General features: G+C 36.2%; 1 protein-coding gene across 1 annotated transcript in view; it reads left to right on the forward strand.

The window, feature by feature from the left end:
- LOC111233003 (protein Dok-7-like) overlaps positions 1-17,818 on the forward strand; it is a 39,914-nt gene extending 22,096 nt beyond the window's left edge. The window contains exons 10-13 of the mRNA XM_022760728.1: positions 161-249; positions 8,305-8,374; positions 13,264-13,443; positions 17,682-17,818. Of these exons, the coding sequence (XP_022616449.1) occupies positions 161-249; positions 8,305-8,374; positions 13,264-13,443; positions 17,682-17,818 (476 nt within the window). The remainder of the gene's footprint in view (positions 1-160; positions 250-8,304; positions 8,375-13,263; positions 13,444-17,681) is intronic.
- The last annotated feature ends 4,840 nt before the right edge of the window (positions 17,819-22,658 follow it).

Below are 22,658 nucleotides of genomic sequence, written 5' to 3' on the forward strand. Positions count from 1 at the left end.
TGCATGCATTTATACCCAGAGAGCACTCTGTCTGCTTTGATTCACAAATGGATTTAAAAACCACAGTATGGGATTATTTTCTCTGCTGGCAACTGGCACAAAAAAAATTGCAGTTTTGTTTCATATATTTAAAACACACTATATTTTTCTCTCCCACCAGACAAAAGGCTTAATAGCAAAGAGGAAAGACGAAGAGCTGATCCTGCTTATGAGATCATGGAGAGTCGAGCGCCGGAGAGGAGCTCTGAGGTAGGCCAATCCAAAACTCTAATCCGCTTTATGCTATCAACTGCTCACACATTTTGACTGTGTATCTCATTGTGCTCTGAGTTCATAAACATTTTTGGGGAAAGGTCTGATATCATGGGAGTACCAATTAATAGGGATTATAGAGAAGCAATAACAGCTTATGAAGAAGCTTGAATGCAAGAGTCATAAGAGCAATATCTGTAATTGAACAAGAGAAATTTTGTTCACTCAGCCTTTTATAGTTCTGAAAAAAGTGTGTCCAGTAAATTATCCCATCAGTGTATAATCCTAGCTTCAGTGTGTTTGTGTGATGAGATGCATTGTTCTCAGAGGTGTTCAGCCATGAGCAAGAAAAGTCCAGCAGCAGTACAAGAGCTTTGAACAAAAATATATAATAAATATAATAATAAATACATCACTGTGTGATATTTACTTATTTTGTTGGCTCCATAGACTGTGTATAAAAAGTTGGCTCACTTTTGTTTTTGTTTTGTCCTAGTTATCTTCTGATCATTAAAGACTAGTCCTGGATTTTCGCACTGGAACATGGACTGACCAGTCAGACCTCTAGTTAGATGTCAGTGGTCATTTTAACTCTTCAGTTTCAAAGAACAGTCCACATTTTGGTAAATTTGGTAATTCACTTTCTTTCTAAGAGTTAGGTAAGGTGATTGATACCACTCTCAGTTCTGTGAGTTTAGTAGAGATCGAGAGCCAGGAGGCTTAATTTAGCATATAGCTTGAACTGGATTTATAGCTCTGCATTATTGGGCTGCGCTCCACCTACAGCGTGTAAATGCACAGGCACCAAGGTGACGCCATAGCTTACGTCCCTCCTCAAAAATGTAAATGAATGTTAGGGCGACAGCATCAGCGGAGAGATGCCATATGCGGACAACAAGAACTGTTATTGGCTTCTTGTGTTGTCCTCTACATGTTTGTGATGACAGTGCAGTTTGTTGAGAGTGAGGACAACATTAAGGAAGTTAGGGAAACTCTCAGGAGGCTTCATTTTTGTAGATACCCCTTGTGGGACTCCTGTTAACACCTTGTGTCGACTTTAAATCCAGTGTCTGACAACTGTCCTCTCACCAGTGTCCCAGTCAGAGTGCAGACCTGAATCCAATAGAGATGCTGTGGAATGAGCGCAGAGAGCCGTTCACACCAGACATAAGAATACCGTCTGAGCTGAAGTTCTTTATGGAAAATTGTCTGAAATTCCCCTAGTGCAGCTTGTTATGTTAGGTATTGTGCATTTTATGACTAAAGCATGAAACCTTCTCCAGTGTTTCTATAAACCATGAAGGTTATTTTCAGATGTGACCTCTGGGACAGGGCAGAGGCCCCTAACCCCCAGCCACCCCAACCCTGGAGTAATGATTGTAGTCCAGACCAAGCTAGCATGCTAGCTTCTGGTTAGAATGTTCGCTAATGTCTTAGCTACTCATGTAGTTCCATAGAACACACAGCAGAAGGTGTCAGTGTTTTTAACAAGCTATAGCTACCTTAACACCTGGAAATGGTGGGGTTTGCAATCCCCCTGCAAAATTGATCCTTTAGGCAAAACTCTATGCCTTCCTACACTGCAACGTTTTTTATGCCTTACTATCCTATGACTTTTTATACCTTATTATACTGTAAGGTTTTTTGGCATTTTTATCTTCGTTAACAGCTGTCTTACTATACTATGACATTTTATGCCTTACTATACCGTTATGTTTTTATGACATTTTTATACCTTATCATACTATGACGTTTTTAGGCCTTACTATACAATGACATTTTTATGCCGTAGACGTTGTCTGACATTTTAATGCCATACTATACTTTGACATTTTCTAATTTTTTTATGCCATACTATACTATGATGTTTTATGCCTTACTTTTTTAATGACATTTTTATACATTTTAATGCCTTACTATACCATGACGTTTTTATACCATACTATACTATGACGATTTTTGGCATTTTTATGCCTTACTATACTATGTTGTTTAATGCTTGGCCATATTATGACATTTTTATGACGTTTTATGTCTTAATATACTATGATGTATTTTTGACGTTTTATGACATACTATACTATGACTTTTTTGACATTTTTATACCATATTATACTATATCATTTTTTGGCATTTTTATGCCCTACTATACTATGTTGTTTAATGCTTTGCCATACTATGACGTTTTTTTGACATTTTCATGTCTTATTATAATAAGACGTTTAGTGCCTTATCATACTATGACGTTTTTATACCATACTATACTATGACATTTTTTGGCATTTTTATGCCTTACTATACAATGTTGTTTAATGCTTGGCCATATTATGACATTTTATGTCTTAATATACTATGATGTATTTTTGACGTTTTATGTCTTAATATACTATGATGTATTTTTGACGTTTTATGCCATACTATACTATGACTTTTTTGACATTTTTATACCATATTATACTATATCATTTTTTGGCATTTTTATGCCCTACTATACTATGTTGTTTAATGCTTTGCCATACTATGACGTTTTTTTGACATTTTCATGTCTTATCATACTATGACGTTTTTATGCCTTACTATACAATGACGTTTTTATGCTGTAGACGTTGTCTGACATTTTAATGCCATACTATACTTTGACATTTTCTAATTTTTTTTATGCCATACTATACTATGATGTTTTATGCCTTACTTTTTTAATGACATTTTTATACATTTTAATGCCTTACTATACCATGACGTTTTTATACCATACTATACTATGACGTTTTTTGGCATTTTTATGCCTTACTATACTATGTTGTTTAATGCTTGGCCATATTATGACATTTTTATGACGTTTTATGTCTTAATATACTATGATGTATTTTTGACGTTTTATGCCATACTATACTATGACTTTTTTGACATTTTTATACCATATTATACTATATCATTTTTTGGCATTTTTATGCCCTACTATACTATGTTGTTTAATGCTTTGCCATACTATGACGTTTTTTTGACATTTTCATGTCTTATTATAATAAGACGTTTAGTGCCTTATCATACTATGACGTTTTTATGCCTTACTATACAATGACGTTTTTATGCCGTAGACGTTGTCTGACATTTTAATGCCATACTATACTTTAACATTTTCTAATTTTTTTATGCCATACTATACTATGATGTTTTATGCCTTACTTTTTTAATGACATTTTTATACATTTTAATGCCTTACTATACCATGACGTTTTTATACCATACTATACTATGACGTTTTTTGGCATTTTTATGCCTTACTATACTATGTTGTTTAATGCTTGGCCATATTATGACATTTTTATGACGTTTTATGTCTTAATATACTATGATGTATTTTTGACGTTTTATGCCATACTATACTATGACTTTTTTGACATTTTTATACCATATTATACTATATCATTTTTTGGCATTTTTATGCCCTACTATACTATGTTGTTTAATGCTTTGCCATACTATGACGTTTTTTTGACATTTTCATGTCTTATCATACTATGACGTTTTTATGCCTTACTATACAATGACGTTTTTATGCTGTAGACGTTGTCTGACATTTTAATGCCATACTATACTTTGACATTTTCTAATTTTTTTTATGCCATACTATACTATGATGTTTTATGCCTTACTTTTTTAATGACATTTTTATACATTTTAATGCCTTACTATACCATGACGTTTTTATACCATACTATACTATGACGTTTTTTGGCATTTTTATGCCTTACTATACTATGTTGTTTAATGCTTGGCCATATTATGACATTTTTATGACGTTTTATGTCTTAATATACTATGATGTATTTTTGACGTTTTATGCCATACTATACTATGACTTTTTTGACATTTTTATACCATATTATACTATATCATTTTTTGGCATTTTTATGCCCTACTATACTATGTTGTTTAATGCTTTGCCATACTATGACGTTTTTTTGACATTTTCATGTCTTATTATAATAAGACGTTTAGTGCCTTATCATACTATGACGTTTTTATGCCTTACTATACAATGACGTTTTTATGCCGTAGACGTTGTCTGACATTTTAATGCCATACTATACTTTAACATTTTCTAATTTTTTTATGCCATACTATACTATGATGTTTTATGCCTTACTTTTTTAATGACATTTTTATACATTTTAATGCCTTACTATACCATGACGTTTTTATACCATACTATACTATGACGTTTTTTGGCATTTTTATGCCTTACTATACTATGTTGTTTAATGCTTGGCCATATTATGACATTTTTATGACGTTTTATGTCTTAATATACTATGATGTATTTTTGACGTTTTATGCCATACTATACTATGACTTTTTTGACATTTTTATACCATATTATACTATATCATTTTTTGGCATTTTTATGCCCTACTATACTATGTTGTTTAATGCTTTGCCATACTATGACGTTTTTTTGACATTTTCATGTCTTATCATACTATGACGTTTTTATGCCTTACTATACAATGACGTTTTTATGCTGTAGACGTTGTCTGACATTTTAATGCCATACTATACTTTGACATTTTCTAATTTTTTTTATGCCATACTATACTATGATGTTTTATGCCTTACTTTTTTAATGACATTTTTATACATTTTAATGCCTTACTATACCATGACGTTTTTATACCATACTATACTATGACGTTTTTTGGCATTTTTATGCCTTACTATACTATGTTGTTTAATGCTTGGCCATATTATGACATTTTTATGACGTTTTATGTCTTAATATACTATGATGTATTTTTGACGTTTTATGCCATACTATACTATGACTTTTTTGACATTTTTATACCATATTATACTATATCATTTTTTGGCATTTTTATGCCCTACTATACTATGTTGTTTAATGCTTTGCCATACTATGACGTTTTTTTGACATTTTCATGTCTTATTATAATAAGACGTTTAGTGCCTTATCATACTATGACGTTTTTATGCCTTACTATACAATGACGTTTTTATGCCGTAGACGTTGTCTGACATTTTAATGCCATACTATACTTTAACATTTTCTAATTTTTTTATGCCATACTATACTATGATGTTTTATGCCTTACTTTTTTAATGACATTTTTATACATTTTAATGCCTTACTATACCATGACGTTTTTATACCATACTATACTATGACGTTTTTTGGCATTTTTATGCCTTACTATACTATGTTGTTTAATGCTTGGCCATATTATGACATTTTTATGACGTTTTATGTCTTAATATACTATGATGTATTTTTGACGTTTTATGCCATACTATACTATGACTTTTTTGACATTTTTATACCATATTATACTATATCATTTTTTGGCATTTTTATGCCCTACTATACTATGTTGTTTAATGCTTTGCCATACTATGACGTTTTTTTGACATTTTCATGTCTTATCATACTATGACGTTTTTATGCCTTACTATACAATGACGTTTTTATGCTGTAGACGTTGTCTGACATTTTAATGCCATACTATACTTTGACATTTTCTAATTTTTTTTATGCCATACTATACTATGATGTTTTATGCCTTACTTTTTTAATGACATTTTTATACATTTTAATGCCTTACTATACCATGACGTTTTTATACCATACTATACTATGACGTTTTTTGGCATTTTTATGCCTTACTATACTATGTTGTTTAATGCTTGGCCATATTATGACATTTTTATGACGTTTTATGTCTTAATATACTATGATGTATTTTTGACGTTTTATGCCATACTATACTATGACTTTTTTGACATTTTTATACCATATTATACTATATCATTTTTTGGCATTTTTATGCCCTACTATACTATGTTGTTTAATGCTTTGCCATACTATGACGTTTTTTTGACATTTTCATGTCTTATTATAATAAGACGTTTAGTGCCTTATCATACTATGACGTTTTTATGCCTTACTATACAATGACGTTTTTATGCTGTAGACGTTGTCTGACATTTTAATGCCATACTATACTTTGACATTTTCTAATTTTTTTTATGCCATACTATACTATGATGTTTTATGCCTTACTTTTTTAATGACATTTTTATACATTTTAATGCCTTACTATACCATGACGTTTTTATACCATACTATACTATGACGTTTTTTGGCATTTTTATGCCTTACTATACTATGTTGTTTAATGCTTGGCCATATTATGACATTTTTATGACGTTTTATGTCTTAATATACTATGATGTATTTTTGACGTTTTATGCCATACTATACTATGACTTTTTTGACATTTTTATACCATATTATACTATATCATTTTTTGGCATTTTTATGCCCTACTATACTATGTTGTTTAATGCTTTGCCATACTATGACGTTTTTTTGACATTTTCATGTCTTATTATAATAAGACGTTTAGTGCCTTATCATACTATGACGTTTTTATACCATACTATACTATGACATTTTTATGCCTTACTATACTATGTTGTTTAATGCTTGGCCATATTATGACGTTTTATGTCTTAATATACTATGATGTATTTTTGACGTTTTATGCCATATTATACTATATCTTTTTTTGGCATTTTTATGCCTTACTATACTATGTTTTTTAATGCCTTGCCATATTATGACATTTTTATGACGTTTTATGTCTTAATATACTATGATGTATTTTTGACGTTTTATGCCATATTATACTATATCTTTTTTTGGCATTTTTATGCCTTACTATACTATGTTTTTTAATGCCTTGCCATATTATGACATTTTTATGACGTTTTATGTCTTAATATACTATGATGTATTTTTGACGTTTTATGCCATATTATACTATATCTTTTTTTGGCATTTTTATGCCTTACTATACTATGTTTTTTAATGCCTTGCCATATTATGACATTTTTATGACGTTTTATGTCTTAATATACTATGATGTATTTTTGACGTTTTATGCCATATTATACTATATCTTTTTTTGGCATTTTTATGCCTTACTATACTATGTTTTTTAATGCCTTGCCATATTATGACATTTTTATGACGTTTTATGTCTTAATATACTATGATGTATTTTTGACGTTTTATGCCATATTATACTATATCTTTTTTTGGCATTTTTATGCCTTACTATACTATGTTGTTTAATGCCTTGCCATACTAAGACATTTTTATGACGTTTTATGCCATATTATACTATATCATTTTTGGGCATTTTTATGCCCTACTATACTATGTTGTTTAATGCTTTGCCATACTATGACATTTTTTTGACATTTTCATGTCTTATTATAATCACAGGTTTTGTGCCTTATTATACTATGACGTTTTTATAAATTTCAATGCCTTACTATACTATGACGTTTATTCACATTACTATACTATGACGTTTTCTAATTTTTTTTATGCCTTACTATACTGTGACATTTTTCTGCCTTACTATAGTATGACGTCTTTTGACATTTTCATGTCTTATTGTTTTGTTCCCTACTATTCTATGACGTTTTCATACATTTTTATGCCTTACAACACCATAACAGTTTATTCCCTATAATAATAATGAAATTAAATCACATTTTTAGACTATGACATTTTTATGCCTTATTATACTATGTTGTTTTTTTGACTTGCTGTTATTTGTCGTTTTCATGACTTACCTCTTGAAGTTACTGCTGCCAGGGGCGGTTTCACCAGTCATTAGAGATATCCATTTTTATGTATTGAGCTCTTTATCTCCGATTTTGATGATGGTCCCCTCATGGAAATCCCTCTTTGTGTCTCTCAGTGAGACGGAAAGCAATATATTTTCACACCACAAAAGCTGTGCTTACATTGGCCCTCTGGAATCAGATATTACTAATTTGAAAGGCATGACTATCCTTCCACAATGATGAGGCTTTGCAGACAGTGTTTCCATAAATACTCCTGACATGTCCACTGAGTTGTTGAGTCCTCGTCACACTTCTTATGTCATAAACTTATGTGGTGGGTACAGTCACTCACTACATTATAATCACAGTGTTCACTGTGTGTGTGTCTTGCAGGCAGAAGAAAAAAGCAAGTATGAATTAATGGGCAGCTGTGGTCAGCAGAGGTTCCTTCAAGAGACTGAAGGTGAGTGAGACTGACATCATGACATTAACCAACAGAATTAGGTTCCTTTTTGCTTTAGTCTTAAAAACAAATTATGCAGATTGCCGTCTCTATCCGACAAATGGATTATATTTTTCACAATAGACCATTTCTTTTTTTTTGTTAGTGCTCTGAACGTTTTCAGCTGTGCATTACTCAGGCTTCCCACAATAACCAGGACCCACTTACAGAAAGTGAATTAAATTGATGACTCATACACCTGAATCAACATCGCTACAAACACATCACCTGTTAGTTGCCGTGTATGAATTGAAATGAATAAATAAATAAAATGAGGCTCATTCAGAGTCAGAAATGGCAGACCAGCGCGAGGCATAGCCGCCATTAACTGACACGTACACCACACACATTATGTTTACTTGAGATTTTCCACGGTAAAGGGCTGTGACATTGACAGCAAGATGTTTGCAGGAAGTGGCTGCCTCTACATAGTACGTGCAGTGCTGCATAGATTTTTTCCTCATGTCCAGGACAGTTGAAAATTAGTAGTTTTACTGTAACGTGAACAGAGCTGAGCTGCAGTTTAATGTATTGTTACATTTCAAATGTACAACAAACATCTGTTTTTTCTGTGAAATAGATGCTTGGCATTTTTTCAAAATACCAGATTGTGTTTTGAGGTTTTTTTCCTCAAAGAATATTTCTAGATATGAATCAAAAACACAAGCTGGGGTTAAGTTGAGGTGACAGAAGAAATGATTGTTCTGTGATTGTCAGATGAATCCCAAACACATACAGGTATGAGTCACATGTAATTTGTGTTGCAGTCAATGTCATTTAGAATAAAGGACTCGGTTCAGCGACCTCTCCTTTTCATTGCGTAGCGTTCATTTCTTCATTTGCATTTTATGTAACCCCATAAACTCAAGTTACATAAGAGCCAATTGTGTCAAGAGGAAACACAGACACATAACCAAACAGAGAGCGCAGTGATGCGTGATGGGATACCTGCCCTGATGTGAGGTGAGAGGACAGTTGTCAGGGGACATTTGGCCACTTAAGCATCCCACACCCAGAAACATGCCCTCAGTCTAATGCACACCTGCTCTACAAAGTCCCAGCAGCTGTCACAATGTGGCACCAAACCCATCAGTCATGTTCATGTAGCTACACACACAGCTCATCTCCCATGTCATCTTTCCCATCATCCTGCCTCAGTAGGCAGTTAATGGACGTGGACGTGCAGGATGGCCAAGTCCACTGGCTCAGGCTTGATGGCACCTGGAACATAATTTTGTTAGTATTTTAAACCTCATATTCAAAACAACTTTGGCTCCTGATTTCATAAACCAGTGTGGTCAGCAGCTAAGATTGATTACGTTATAATAACTTATTTTGGTGCCATATTCACACAGGTTTTCAGGCTCTTTTAAGGCAATGGTTCTTCAACTCACATCAAGGACCCCCCATCTAATAAGATTTTTGCTTTTAGAAGTGTTTGAAACCCATGACCAAAATAGTCATGCATTCTCTCATTTTGTTTTTTATGGATGGAATTTATAGTGAAAATAAAAATTCCCCTTTTTGCTGGGAACCTCCAGGAAGTCCCTCAAGGACCTGTGGGGGTCCCGGACATCACTTTGAGAACACCTGTTCTGGAGTGGCACTTTTAGCTTTGGGTAGTACTAGTCTTCAAGCCCCAATACACTGTTCAGTGATGGGAATTTTTCAGGTGCATTGCATGTGACTCTGTGCAAGATGATGTTGATTATGTTAGACAGTCCAGTGTACATTTTGAGGTGTGGCAGACTGTGGAATGAATACCCGGTGAATCGTAGTGCTATATTCTGTCCAGGACAAGAATAAAAATGCAAGCAGAGACAAGTTATGAATGAACTTGCACAACCCATTTGTTTTGGCTGTGGTACTCCCAAAATGGTATTGGCCTGTCTATTATTTTAATAATTTCATGCCTTACTCTAATTGGTTGATTTGCAGACGCGGGTGAGAATTTGATCATGAATAAATTCAGTGAGGTCAGTGGAGGTCACTGATCTACAAGCACCATGTTGCTCTCACACAGCTTTTGTAGAAGCTTTTAAGGCATTAGCTTCAAATGAAGTGCTTCTCAGATTGTTGAAAAGTGTTGCAGATGTCACAACTGGGGATGGACTGCACCTGATGCAGTGTTTGACCTGGTGCTTTCTCTTTTTATTCGTCACACAACTACTTCTGTCACTTTTTGCTTTGAAGATTGTATGTTTAATTACCCCCATTTGCTTTTCGCTCTTCCTTAGTGGTTGACCATTTGGCAAAGTTATAAATACTTCTGCTTTTAAAAGTGTAAGGGATGACATTTTGTGCAAACCAGGTTATTTCAAGCAAGTCGTGACCTTAAGTCTCAGGGGAATGTGTCAGTCTTGTTTTGGTGTACTCAGAATTACTGATCTATACATCATTGTTACTGGGGTGTAAAAATCATTTTATCTTGGGAATTTGTGGTTGCAATGTGGATAACACAAGAGACCCGGGTTCAGTCCCTGGCCGTGTTTCCTCTTGCTTGATTGACAAATTTGCAGAAGGAAGCCAGTGAGGGATTATTACTTTTGTCTTTACAGTAGTGACTCCTGCTCGACTCTTGCATGGACGATGGGATCTTGGAATAAATAGTTTAGTTCTGGTGAAGTCCTTGTAGGCAGTTGTGACTGCTGCGAAAGTATATTTATATGACGTTGCATAAATGTGTTGTAGAAGCAATACGTTCAGTCAGACATGTTTTCACCTTCATATCACAGCTTAATGTCTACCTGCTACAATAACGTGTGAAAGATGGAAAACCAGCTAGAACATGTCTCTTACCCTGAAGACACAGCTGTCATTAGACCCATGTTTCCCTCAAAAAGCAGTTGACGTTGTTGAGTTCGGGTCACTAAGCTCAGCCAGGTTTTTGCCTCTAACACGTCCCCTGGAGGCTTTGCAAAGTGTATTATTGAGAAGTCCCCCCCAGCCTTAGAGCTGTGGGCAAACCCACTGTTGTAATGGCAGCCGTTATAAAACACCATACTTCAGCCAGGGCTGCTTTGGTGTCTGATCAATTAGGTATCAGGCCTCTTAGATGTTGCCAAAGGCCGCAACCACAGAGACTCTGCTGGCGTCTAATGGCTTCTCACTGATTGTATGTATGTCCCCTGGGGTTCATGCTTCTGAGCTGTGGGTAATGGCCACTGCTGCTGCCATTTAGGAAGAGATGATAGCAGGTGAAATTTTTCTTGTTGGATAATACCAACACAGCTGTAACTATACAGATACATGACCATCTTTGCAGTGAAGGTAGAAACTGTAATAATGTATTTTATGGACTATGTCCTGCTTTTCATTAGTCACAGGGGAGAACAGAATACTCAGGTTATAAGAATTTCCTGGACTGTAATGTCCTGTTACTGAAGGTTGTAGCTGTATTTGCTGGTGTTGTAGATACAGGCATTGGATGATACGTTAGAGCTAAAACACACGTGCACATATTTTATGCGGTTGCTCAGATACTGTATCAACAAAATATCGAGCTAAACAGCATTCATGCAGCCAGCAATGAACTCCACTCTGTGCCTCTTTATCCTGGGTGGCTTTTAGGTTTATGACAGGTAAAGCCGACAGGGGCTTCCTGTTGTCAGTGGAAACCATTTATCAAGCATAATAAATTACATCGATAACGCACTTTAGGCAACACTGTGGCTGTAATTTGTGTGTTTGACAGGAAAAGCTATGGGTTCATGTCACATTTCTTGTTAGTTTTACTTGGCACTTTTTTCTGCTGACTACACTGTTTGATCAATTGCATAGATTCTTGAGGTATTCTTACCCAGAATATAATACTGCGTCTGTTTAGCATTAGTTAAGAACTGTAGTCAGGTTGCCTGCTTTTCAGTACATTTTGCACTCATGTATATTCTTTTTAAACAGAAACATCTGCCAATGATTCGTCAATACATACGATTTTGAATAGTTTTAAATATTACAGTAAGAAATGTTAATAAGCAGAATGTTTGCTGAAGATATTAAACATAACATTTCAGTCAAAACTCTCCACAATGATTTCAAGGAAGTGGATATCTGATATGGAGCTCTGCACACAGTTTGCAGCAGCGTGATGGACTTGACAAAATAGCTTGATGGTTTAATTAAAAGGGCAATAAGTTAGGGTTTTACTTCCCCATAGCACAAAATGACTATAATGTATCTAATAATTTATCTCAGGGGCCTATGAGCTAATTATGCATTATTAGCCCCTGGGGGAAAAGGGCGATTCAGTGGGATACACTGTGTTCCAGTGTTACTGCTGATGCCTTATCTGCTGCTGTGCTTTACTGTTGAATATTGTCACTTCATTGCAGATGTCTGTATTTGAATGACTCTAATTAACACGAGCCTCAAGAGTTGCTCAGCCTTGAGGGGAAATCGTCTAGCTTTTGATTAAGGTTATAATGACAAAGTGTTAAAAATAAAACCAGTCTTATCCTTTAATTCTTCATCATTATTATCTTTTAATTAAGGTCATAATGACAAAAACAAATCCTGTTTGAAATAAGTGTTAAAGAAATGCCAACCTTTACTCTTTATTTTTTCAATATTAGCAAATCCCAGAAAGCCACAATATTGCATTAATGTGGTACATTTTTATTGCAATGAAATACTGAAAAAACAATCCAAATGCAACCACACATCTCCTTCAGTAGTTTTTTGGATGACAGTGGAGTTATTTGGCTGGAGATACAGTGTACGTTATCAGGCTGAGGCTACACAGACAAATCCTGTCAGTGGGATAAATTACTTGTTGGTTTTGTTGATAAAAATAAGACCTTACAAATGTCCACCTGAGCTAAATTAACACAGTTTTGCTCTTGTATTGACAGGGGCAGTGTTTGTTTTCCCCCCTGAGGCACCACCTCCTGACAGGCCTTGCAGCGAAGGGGTGACATATGTGAATATTCCTGTTAGTCCCACATCCAAGAAGCAGCTCAACTACATGGAGCTGGAGCTGCAGGAGCCAGGGCCTGGCCCCCGAGGGACTGTCACACATCTACCAGCTCAGAGTAAGGATCCATCTGAAATGACCTCTGATCTCTAGACAGTTTGTGTCTAAAGCATCAACAATTTGCTCTAGATGACACAGCAGCCATGTTGAACAGTCAGGGTGGTAAACTGCACCTGTGGAGAAAAATACACTGTTACTTTTGTATAACAGGATACTTCATAAAATCATTTCAAAGACTCAAACTCAAGAGTACTAATAGGTAAATTAGTTGATAATTTGGTGAGGCCATAGTCTGTGGTGACTGCATCATGTTTAGTTACTTGGAGTTAAACATATAAAACTATTTCTTCCACTAAAGTATCTATATACAGGTACATCTCAAAAAGTGAAACTCATATAGATTCATGACACAGAGTGAAATATTTCAAGCCTTTATTACTTTTAATTTTGATGATTATGGCTTACAGCTAATGAAAACACAAAATTCAGTATCTCAGAAAATTTGAATATTACATGAGACCAATAAAAAAAAAAAAAAAGGATTTTTAATACAGAAATGTCAGGCTCCTTTTGCATGAATTGCGGTGTGGCACTGCTGAGGTGTTATGGAAGCCCAGGTGTATTTGATAGTGGCCTTCAGCTCGTCTGCATTGTTGGGTCTGGTGTCTCATCTTCCTCTTAACAATACCCCATAGATTCTCTATGGGGTTCAGGTCAGGCGAGTTTGCTGGCCGATCAAGCACAGTGATACCATGGTCATTAAACCAGGTATTGGTACTTTTGGCAGTGTGGGCAGGTGCCAAGTCCTGCTGGAAAATTAAATCAGCATCTCCATAAAGCTTGTCAGCAGAAGGAAGCATGAAGTGCTCTAAAATTTCCTGGTAGACGGCTGCGTTGGACTTGATAAAACACAGTGGACCAACACCAGCAGATGACATGGCTCCCCAAATCATCACTGACTGTGGAAACTTCACACTGGACTTGAAGCAACTTGGATTCTGTGCCTCTCCATTCTTCCTCCAGACTCTGGGACTTTGGACCACTGAGCAACAGTTCAGTCCTTTTTCTCCTTAGCCCAGGTAAGAAGCTTCTGACAGTGTCTCTGGTTCAGGAGTGGCTTGACACGAGGAACGCGACAGTTGGAGCCCATGTCCTGGATACGTCTGTGCGTGCTGGCTCTTGATGCACTGACTCCAGCCTCAGTCCACTCCATGTGAATCTCCCCCAAATTCTTGAATGGCCTTTGCTTCACAATCCTCTCAAGGCTGCGGTTATGCTTGTGCACCTTTTTCCTTCCACTCAACTTTCTATGAATATGCGTGGATACAGCACTCTGTGAACAGCCAGCTTTTGTGGCTTACCCTCCTTGTGGAGGGTGTCAATGACTGTCTCCTGGACAACTGTCGAGTCAGCAGTCTTCCCCATGAATGTGTAACCTACTGAACCAGACTGAGAGACCATTTAAAGGCTCAGGAAACCTTTGCAGATCTTTTGAGTTAATTAGCTGATTAGACTGTGAGTCTACAATATTCTGAGATACTGAATTTGGGGTTTTCATGAGCCATAATCATCAAAATTAAATGCTTGAAATATTTCACTCTCTGTGTAATGAATCTATATAATATGAGTTTCAGTTTTTGGAATAAATTAACTTTTCCATGATATTCTAATTTATTGAAATGCACCTGTATGATTGAATACCTGAAAACCTAATGTCATTCTCATTAGCTGTAGTTTGTGTTTAGCACGTTAGCATGCAAACATGTTAAATTAACACAGAGAGCAAGGTTAGGGTAACATTAGCATTGTTATTGAGGCGTTTTGTATTCTAGTCCTAAAATTCTTTTTTCTTCTGAAGTTTGTTCCAAACTCTCTTAACTGCACACACTTGTCGTAAATTGCTCGTTTCAAACCGACAGATGCCACCTGTTCAATATCATTAGCTGCCTGATCCTATGTAAATCAAGTTAGAGAGCACATTTTAAAACAACAAATGTTTACTGATGTGTTTTACAGAAAGATTAAATGACATTGCAATCAAATAAAAACAGGAATTATAAAATAAGAGGATCATCATCATATCATGAACACGACAGCACTGCGGAGAGAACATGTAAAATACAAACAACAAATTTAGCAGTCAGTCGTATTAGAGGACCCAAAATAACTAGAAAATGTTAATAGTGCGGTGTGATGGAGAATTGTTTCAGCTACATGAAGTTAGATGCTAAAAAGCGGTCTACATCTGCCAGTAGGTGATGTTACACTGACAGGTGTTTCAACAGGGTGATACTGGACAGCGAGTTACATAAAGACCCTGAGGCAGCTGGTGGAGTGAGAAGAGTTTTTTTCCAACAACTACTGAAAGGTAAAAGTTGCTGTGACAAAATAAGCCAATTAAAATACTAAAATCTGTCAGTAAATTGGTATGGAATTAAATCACTTTCAGTATTCTATTTAAACTGGCCAAAAGAGTGTGTTTTCTACCTGTGAAGAAAGACGGTCGATCTGCTCATGACTTGTTCGACAGGTCCAGACCACTCGTGAATTTTGTTCCCACCTAAGAGAAAACAGATTCTCTTAAATCACTCATACATGCCAGTGAAGAACAAATCTGTTAGAAAATTGTGTTTATAATAAGTTCTTGTATGGCAGCAACAGTTAACATTTAAAAACTCTGACTTCTAATGTTACACGAAAAGAAAAATATATATGTAGGATATACAGAATAGTATTGCTTTGGTACTAGTAGAAAAATAAAAGAAAACAGCTGATACCCAGCCACACAAGGTTGGTTAATATTCAGGAGACATCAATGATAATCTATTATTGTATTTATCCTCAGATAATTCCACCATATTGGTGGCTAACACACAGACAGACAACAGAACCTCATATTGATGCAATTGTTATCAGCATTAGAAAATTCTCATTTGTTTCTAATGGTAGATTAATAATGCAAAGTTTTGGATTTAAAAGAATATCCACAACCTGAACTGATAATGAAAGTAAAATGACCTCAGCTGTGCCCCTGTGTACACGGCTTTCTTATTTCTGATCTGCGGTCAGATGTAAAAGAGCCAATTTCAGACAAGCTAGGATATCAAGTGAGGAGGAGAAGTCGCTCTAGAAACATGATTGCTCTGTAATTCTATTTTACTTTGTCAGTTACAGGAATCGCTCCCAAACGATTGGGCCGATTTCGTCTCGTCTCACTAAAAGACAGCTGAGTCCTTGTCATTGGAGACGCGGCAGTGAGCTGTAATTGACAGACAAGTCGACTATTAGCGTCATTGCCCTTGGGAATACGAGGACCGCTCGAGCTCTGACACAAGAGAGGTTAATATCTGATGTCAGCTATAGAGTTTATATCCTGGCAAGCGGGCTCATTAATCTGTCACCTGGGAGCGGGGGGTGTCCTATCTCGCCACTGAAGGGGGGTCACAGGGCATTCAGATGACAGCTGTGAATTCACTGGCTCTAATGGGATCCTCCTCCAGGGACTATTGATGTGTTGTGAGGAGCGGGGTTTGATTTCTTTGACTTTATGGGACCGTAAAACACATAATTCAAGCAGGAGGCAACAATACCATGAGGTACACTTTAGTGACATTCACTCATGTGCTGCTGTGATTAAACCCTGACGTTTTGCTTATTTGATTTTCACACAGGGATGGGCAACAAATTATGGTAATGCTAGTGATGTGCATATGGAAGACCATGCATGAGGGGAATTTTAAAGGCTTCAGCTGCATCATTTGCATGTTCTTCTGCTTTGTGTAGTGATGCCTGGTTGCATACCTCAAGTCTTTGTTATCCAAAGGAAGTCTCAGAAAACCAGAACAATTTCACATTTGAGAAGCTGAAGCCAGTGAAATAACTAATAATCATGTTCTATCTTGTTTCGAATCTGTAGAGACATTGGAGTGTAGTGTCCAGTAAGTCACAGCTAGCAACTAAGAAATTGTAAAACCACAACATGATATTTTTGACACTTTCATTTTTGTATTAATTGGGCAAACATGAGCATATATTAGTGCTGGTTGGCAGATTTTGTTACTTTCTGACAGAGCCAGGCTAGCAATTTCCCTCTATCTCCAGCCTTTATGCTAAGCTAAAGCTAATGGGCTGCTAGTGGTAGCTTCATATTTAATTATTTATCTTACCAATATAAGAGTGGTTCCCAGCTTCTCTTCTGACTCTGCAAAAAAGCAAATAAGAGAAATTATATTAAAACACTGGACTTTTGTATGACTTATTTAAAAGGTAAGAGCATCTGTGTTTGTGTCTCGACAGGGAAGAGCTCCACAAAGTATGCCCAGATTGACATCACAGCCACAGAGACCGCCCACAAAGTCGGCACGCAGCACGCCCTGGGTCGGCAGGAGGGCCTGCACACTCTGGAGCTGAGACGAAAGGGGACACCACATTGACTTTATCATCACTGAACTGTTGATCTCAGCCGGATGTTTCTGCCCAAAACCGGCCCGCCACATCAAACTGTATGCAAGAATTATTGCTCTGAGGGGTTTTTTTTTTTTTTTTCAGTCCCGACTGTCCCAACATCCTCTGAGACTCCTTCTCTGTTCGGTTCCATCTTTTAAATGCAGATTTTTTTTTTTGCTTCAGCCAGTCTGCATATACCCAAATCCTGTGTTTTTTAGATTCAGACCTGTTACTGTATTCACAGAGCAACAGAAAGACGGAGACTCCTTGGAAATGTTTGGCACAGGATCAGGAGCAACATTTCGATCTTGGTCTCCTTTGTGGACTCGGGCATCTCATTAAATGGCATTATGTCAGCACCGGAGCCTCAGGCAAACTTGGAGGAAGATGTGCCAGTCTTCAGCTGAGTCACCAGCGCCAATAAACCCCCCAGAGCAGAGGCATTTCACAGCTCACTCAGGCCATCCCTAATAATATGCACAATGATGTTTTTGTCCTTGTTTGGGAGAACAAGGCAGAGTGAGAGAGGGGAGGAAGCTGGAAGATGATGTTTATTCACACTCACTTATTCCTCAGTGGTCAGTAATCATTTATACAGTTACGCAAAAGTCTTTTCAGTATAATCAAATTTAGGGAAAACTTTTCATCCAGTCTTACTCAGAACGCTGCACATTTCAGGCTAGTTCACCGTTAAAAGATTTATGTTTATATACCATATGTTAGAGCAGGCAAATTAATGGCTCTGCATAAAACTTCCATATTGCACATGGCGAGTTTTGTTTGCCTTGGTATAACTAATGGATTTTTTTCATGAACAGAATCTCAATGCTGCTATTGTGTTTTTTGTGTCATATAAACTGGGATTTACTGTGGAAAATCTCTTCATAAATAATAAAAAACAGAGATGATGCTGAACTTATCTGGATCTTTTACTCAAACAACAGATGTCTCCTAAAACTGACTATCTGGATTTCAAAATTATGTATTTGAAAACTCACTGAAGAGGTTAAAATCTCATCCTTTTATTAGTTTTCCTTATTGTGTGTGCACCTAGGCATTTTTACTGAAAGTGCAATTATAAAAACAATTTGGTTTGTGTTATGTAGAGCTGCTCATCTTAGTCAATATATTGTTTTTGTCTCATACTCTTCACTTTATTTTGATATGTCAATACATTTTCTTTCTATGCAGGTGATATGGATCGTATAATGTATGTACAGTAAAGATTTAAGGCAATATTTTTTTCTTGTAATACTATGTTTCTTGTAAATTATTTATAACATTAACTACTGCTTTGATGTGTGTGTTGAGGTTTTCTAGCGCTGGATTATATATGGGACTTTTTCCACCATGTACAGTTTGTTTTCATTCAACGCTATGATGAGGCAGTTAGCACTGATCACGTTATCACAATATGTGATGTTTTGAACTTTTCGGCTATGGAGTATAATTTTTTAATTGTAACTGATGTATTTTAAAAAGCTATTACAAATTGATTGTATTGCATTATTTAAATGCACATTTAAAGTTCAAAGTAAAAACAGTAATACAAATATTTAAATTTGCCAATAAATAACTTTCTTATTTTGCTTTTGAATTATCAACCCATAATTGAAAAGTATCAAAATAAATTTAAGATTTAAAATTGTTATTCCATTTACTTATTTGTCTGTCTGATGTTAGACACCCTCTGATGGCAATATTAGACATCTACATGTGTTGACCAGCAATATTTATAAATAAAAAACAATACATTTACTTTATAATTTTGGTGGTATGGAAGAGATTTGGTTATTTTTGTGTCATTTGACATTTCACTGCTGCTCGCCAAAGACTTTAGATGCTAGAGTTAGTTATATTAACATTAGCTGATTGCACTGTAGCTAGTTTTATCTAGCCAAGATGACACTTTATAAAATAGAACTAATTATCATCATTTCATGTTAAACAAGTTTTCCAAGTTGCATTAACTTAGAAGTGAAAGCAAATCCACATCAGATTATTCAGTTTTACTGAATGAGCTTCAAGTGCAGGAGGCGCATCACAACAATCCTTACCTTTCACTGGGCCTTGTTCTTGTTCCGTTGCTGAACACAGGAGGAGGACACAACAAACACCTGTGGAATCAAACACAAATATGACCTTTGTTAAAATTGTTGAGACTATGTAAGAGAAGCAACTGAATGATTGAATTTTTTGATACCGCTCCATGATGGAATCTCATTTGCTCACAGTGTTTGCCGGCCAGCACTGGTCCTGTGATCCGTCCATGCAGACTCCACAGCTGAGGCACAGAGAGTCGGTCTGTATCTGCAGTCGAAACATCTTAGCAGGAAAGCATCTGGGAGCGCCAGCTTGGCCGTGTGAGAGCTTTGGAAGATAAACAGTGGATTTTGCACATTATTCTAACAGTGTTACAGTCCAGCCTGTAAAAGGTCCAAATTAAACACTTCCACACAAAGGGACTATTAACAGGGATTGTTCCTTTTCCACATATTTTCAAGATGGTGATGTATAGTCTGCCAGCTCTCAGAGAGACATGATTCGCATTGACTTGTCACAGTCAACCGCACTATGGACATTAACTTCACTGACCTGGAACGAAACCATACGGTGCAGCCAAGTGTTTCTTGGAAACTCATTTACTCATTAAATTTAGCTGCAGAGAACAGAAAAATAAAGCATAATTGGCTGTCTCTGCGGTCAAATATCGATATAAATAAATTAATGTTAATGCCATTGAGAAACTGGTGGCAGTAGTTTAATGAACTATGCAAAGCCACAGACAGCTTGTGTGTAATTGCAGTGTCTGTTTTCCAATGAAAAAAACAGCAGTTTAGTTCTTCTGGCAGAGTTTTAAATTCCCACTGTAGCCACCAACAGTGAATACACCACAGGTCTGATTCAGGACGACCATCTGAGAGCTGAGCAACAGGCAGACCTTGTATGGCCACATGTTAGGCCTCGGGATTGAAGGGTCCTGATCTCAGCTATGGGATAAATAGGCTGACATACTGTAGCTTTGAAAGGAAGATGTTGAAATACTGTGTAATTTTACCCAATAAATAGATTTGGAGTTACCCACTTGGACCCCAATGCCTGGTTTTGCAAGTCTTGAGATTTAATTTGACAGCACTCTAGACTTTGACTTTCCCTGAAAAAATAAACCTGTTCAGGAACAGTAAACACAGTGGTCACATCAAGAAAGTTAGAGTGGCAAGAAAAAGTATGTCAGCACTTTGGAATAATTGCCATTTATGTATAAATTTTATCTGGGTCAAATCTTCATCTAAGTAACTTATGAGCAAAAACAATCTACTGTATCTGATACACTTATCATTGTATTGTTCTTGTCCATGTTGAATATATCCAAATCCCAGTGTAGGTTGGAAAAAGTCTGTGAACCCCTGGGCTAATGAACAGAAGCTAATTGAAGTCAGGAGTTAACAAACCTGGAGTCCAATCAATGAAACCAAATAGAGTGTGTGTTAGAGCTGCTCCAACTTTAAAAACACAAAACATTCAGAGTTTATTATTCACAAGCAGCATCTGCTGATATTACCATGCCTACCTAGTTCAACCAGTTATTAAATCCAAGGGTTCACTCTACATACCAGCATGTGAATATGGAACATAATTATTAAACAAAGACATGAAAGATTATAACATTAGTTTAACACATTGTGTTTGTCTACACTTGTGACTTTGATGAGGATCAGATTAATGCAGAAAACCAGGTCAATCCCCGGGGTTCACGTACTTTTTCTTGCCACTGTACGATGGGTTCAAAGAACAAAGGCTGTGGAGGCTGTGCATAGAAATTCAGCTTTCAGTTTTGTTATTTGTACTGGTTCAATTATCGGAAATCTCGTTCTCCTCATCTAAGAAAATTACATCTACTGAATAAGTAATTGCTGCTTGCAGATCAAACCGTCTGCTTTGCTTTGTCAATCTTATACTTGTCAGAAAAGAAACTTAAACAACTCAATCTTTTTAATTATTAATGCAAAGTCATTTTTTCCCCCTCTGCTCTTTGGTACTTCATCACTGACCTCGCTGCTCCTTTCATACGACAGAGGAAATAAAGACTAAATTTCATAAATTATTCAGGAACCGTGAGAAAGGGATTATTTTCATGCAACAGCACTTTAAGGTCAGACAAGAAAATCCTGCCACAAAGTGCATTAATAATTCTTCAAGAACATTAAATAAATTGTTTGTTCAGATAAAAGTAATTCTTGAGCCTCACTGAATGCACCGAGTATCTCTGATGTCAAATGACCAGAACTTGACCTTTTTCTTCAGTCTTGTAATAACCCAGACTGTTTTTGTTTTACAGGTCATTAAGGCAGAAAAGAACCGTGATGCAACGTTTTCAACCATACAGACTTCACTGTAGCGCTCAACTCAGTCCCTTCATAAGGACAATCCTCTCTTTGGTGACTAAGGCAGAAAACAGCATGAACAATTCGGAAGAAGAGGGAAAATGAGATTCCTCAAGTCAGGAGTTAAGAGCATTAACTCAGGAAGTAACTGTCACAACTTAAAAATCAATCCAGGACTTTGCTGTGGAACTTAAAGCTGCACTAATCAATATCTTTACATTAGAGCTCGACATGGACGCTGATTTCCTGAATCGATTCAATTCCAACTCACAAGGTCCCGATTCAACGTAATTCCCGCTTCAATTCGATATCGGTTTTGCTTTGATGTGAATGAGATTCTCAGGGAAATATTGCTGCCATGTTTTTGTCTCTCACGTGACCAGATCTCGATGCACGAGGAGGGTGGTCACGCGAGACTGTAAAAGGCCTATATTAAAAGATC

Source organism: Seriola dumerili, unplaced genomic scaffold (assembly GCF_002260705.1).
Source record: "Seriola dumerili isolate Sdu_G_001 unplaced genomic scaffold, Sdu_1.0 BDQW01000362.1, whole genome shotgun sequence".
In the NCBI taxonomy this organism is placed as follows: Eukaryota; Metazoa; Chordata; class Actinopteri; order Carangiformes; family Carangidae; genus Seriola; species Seriola dumerili.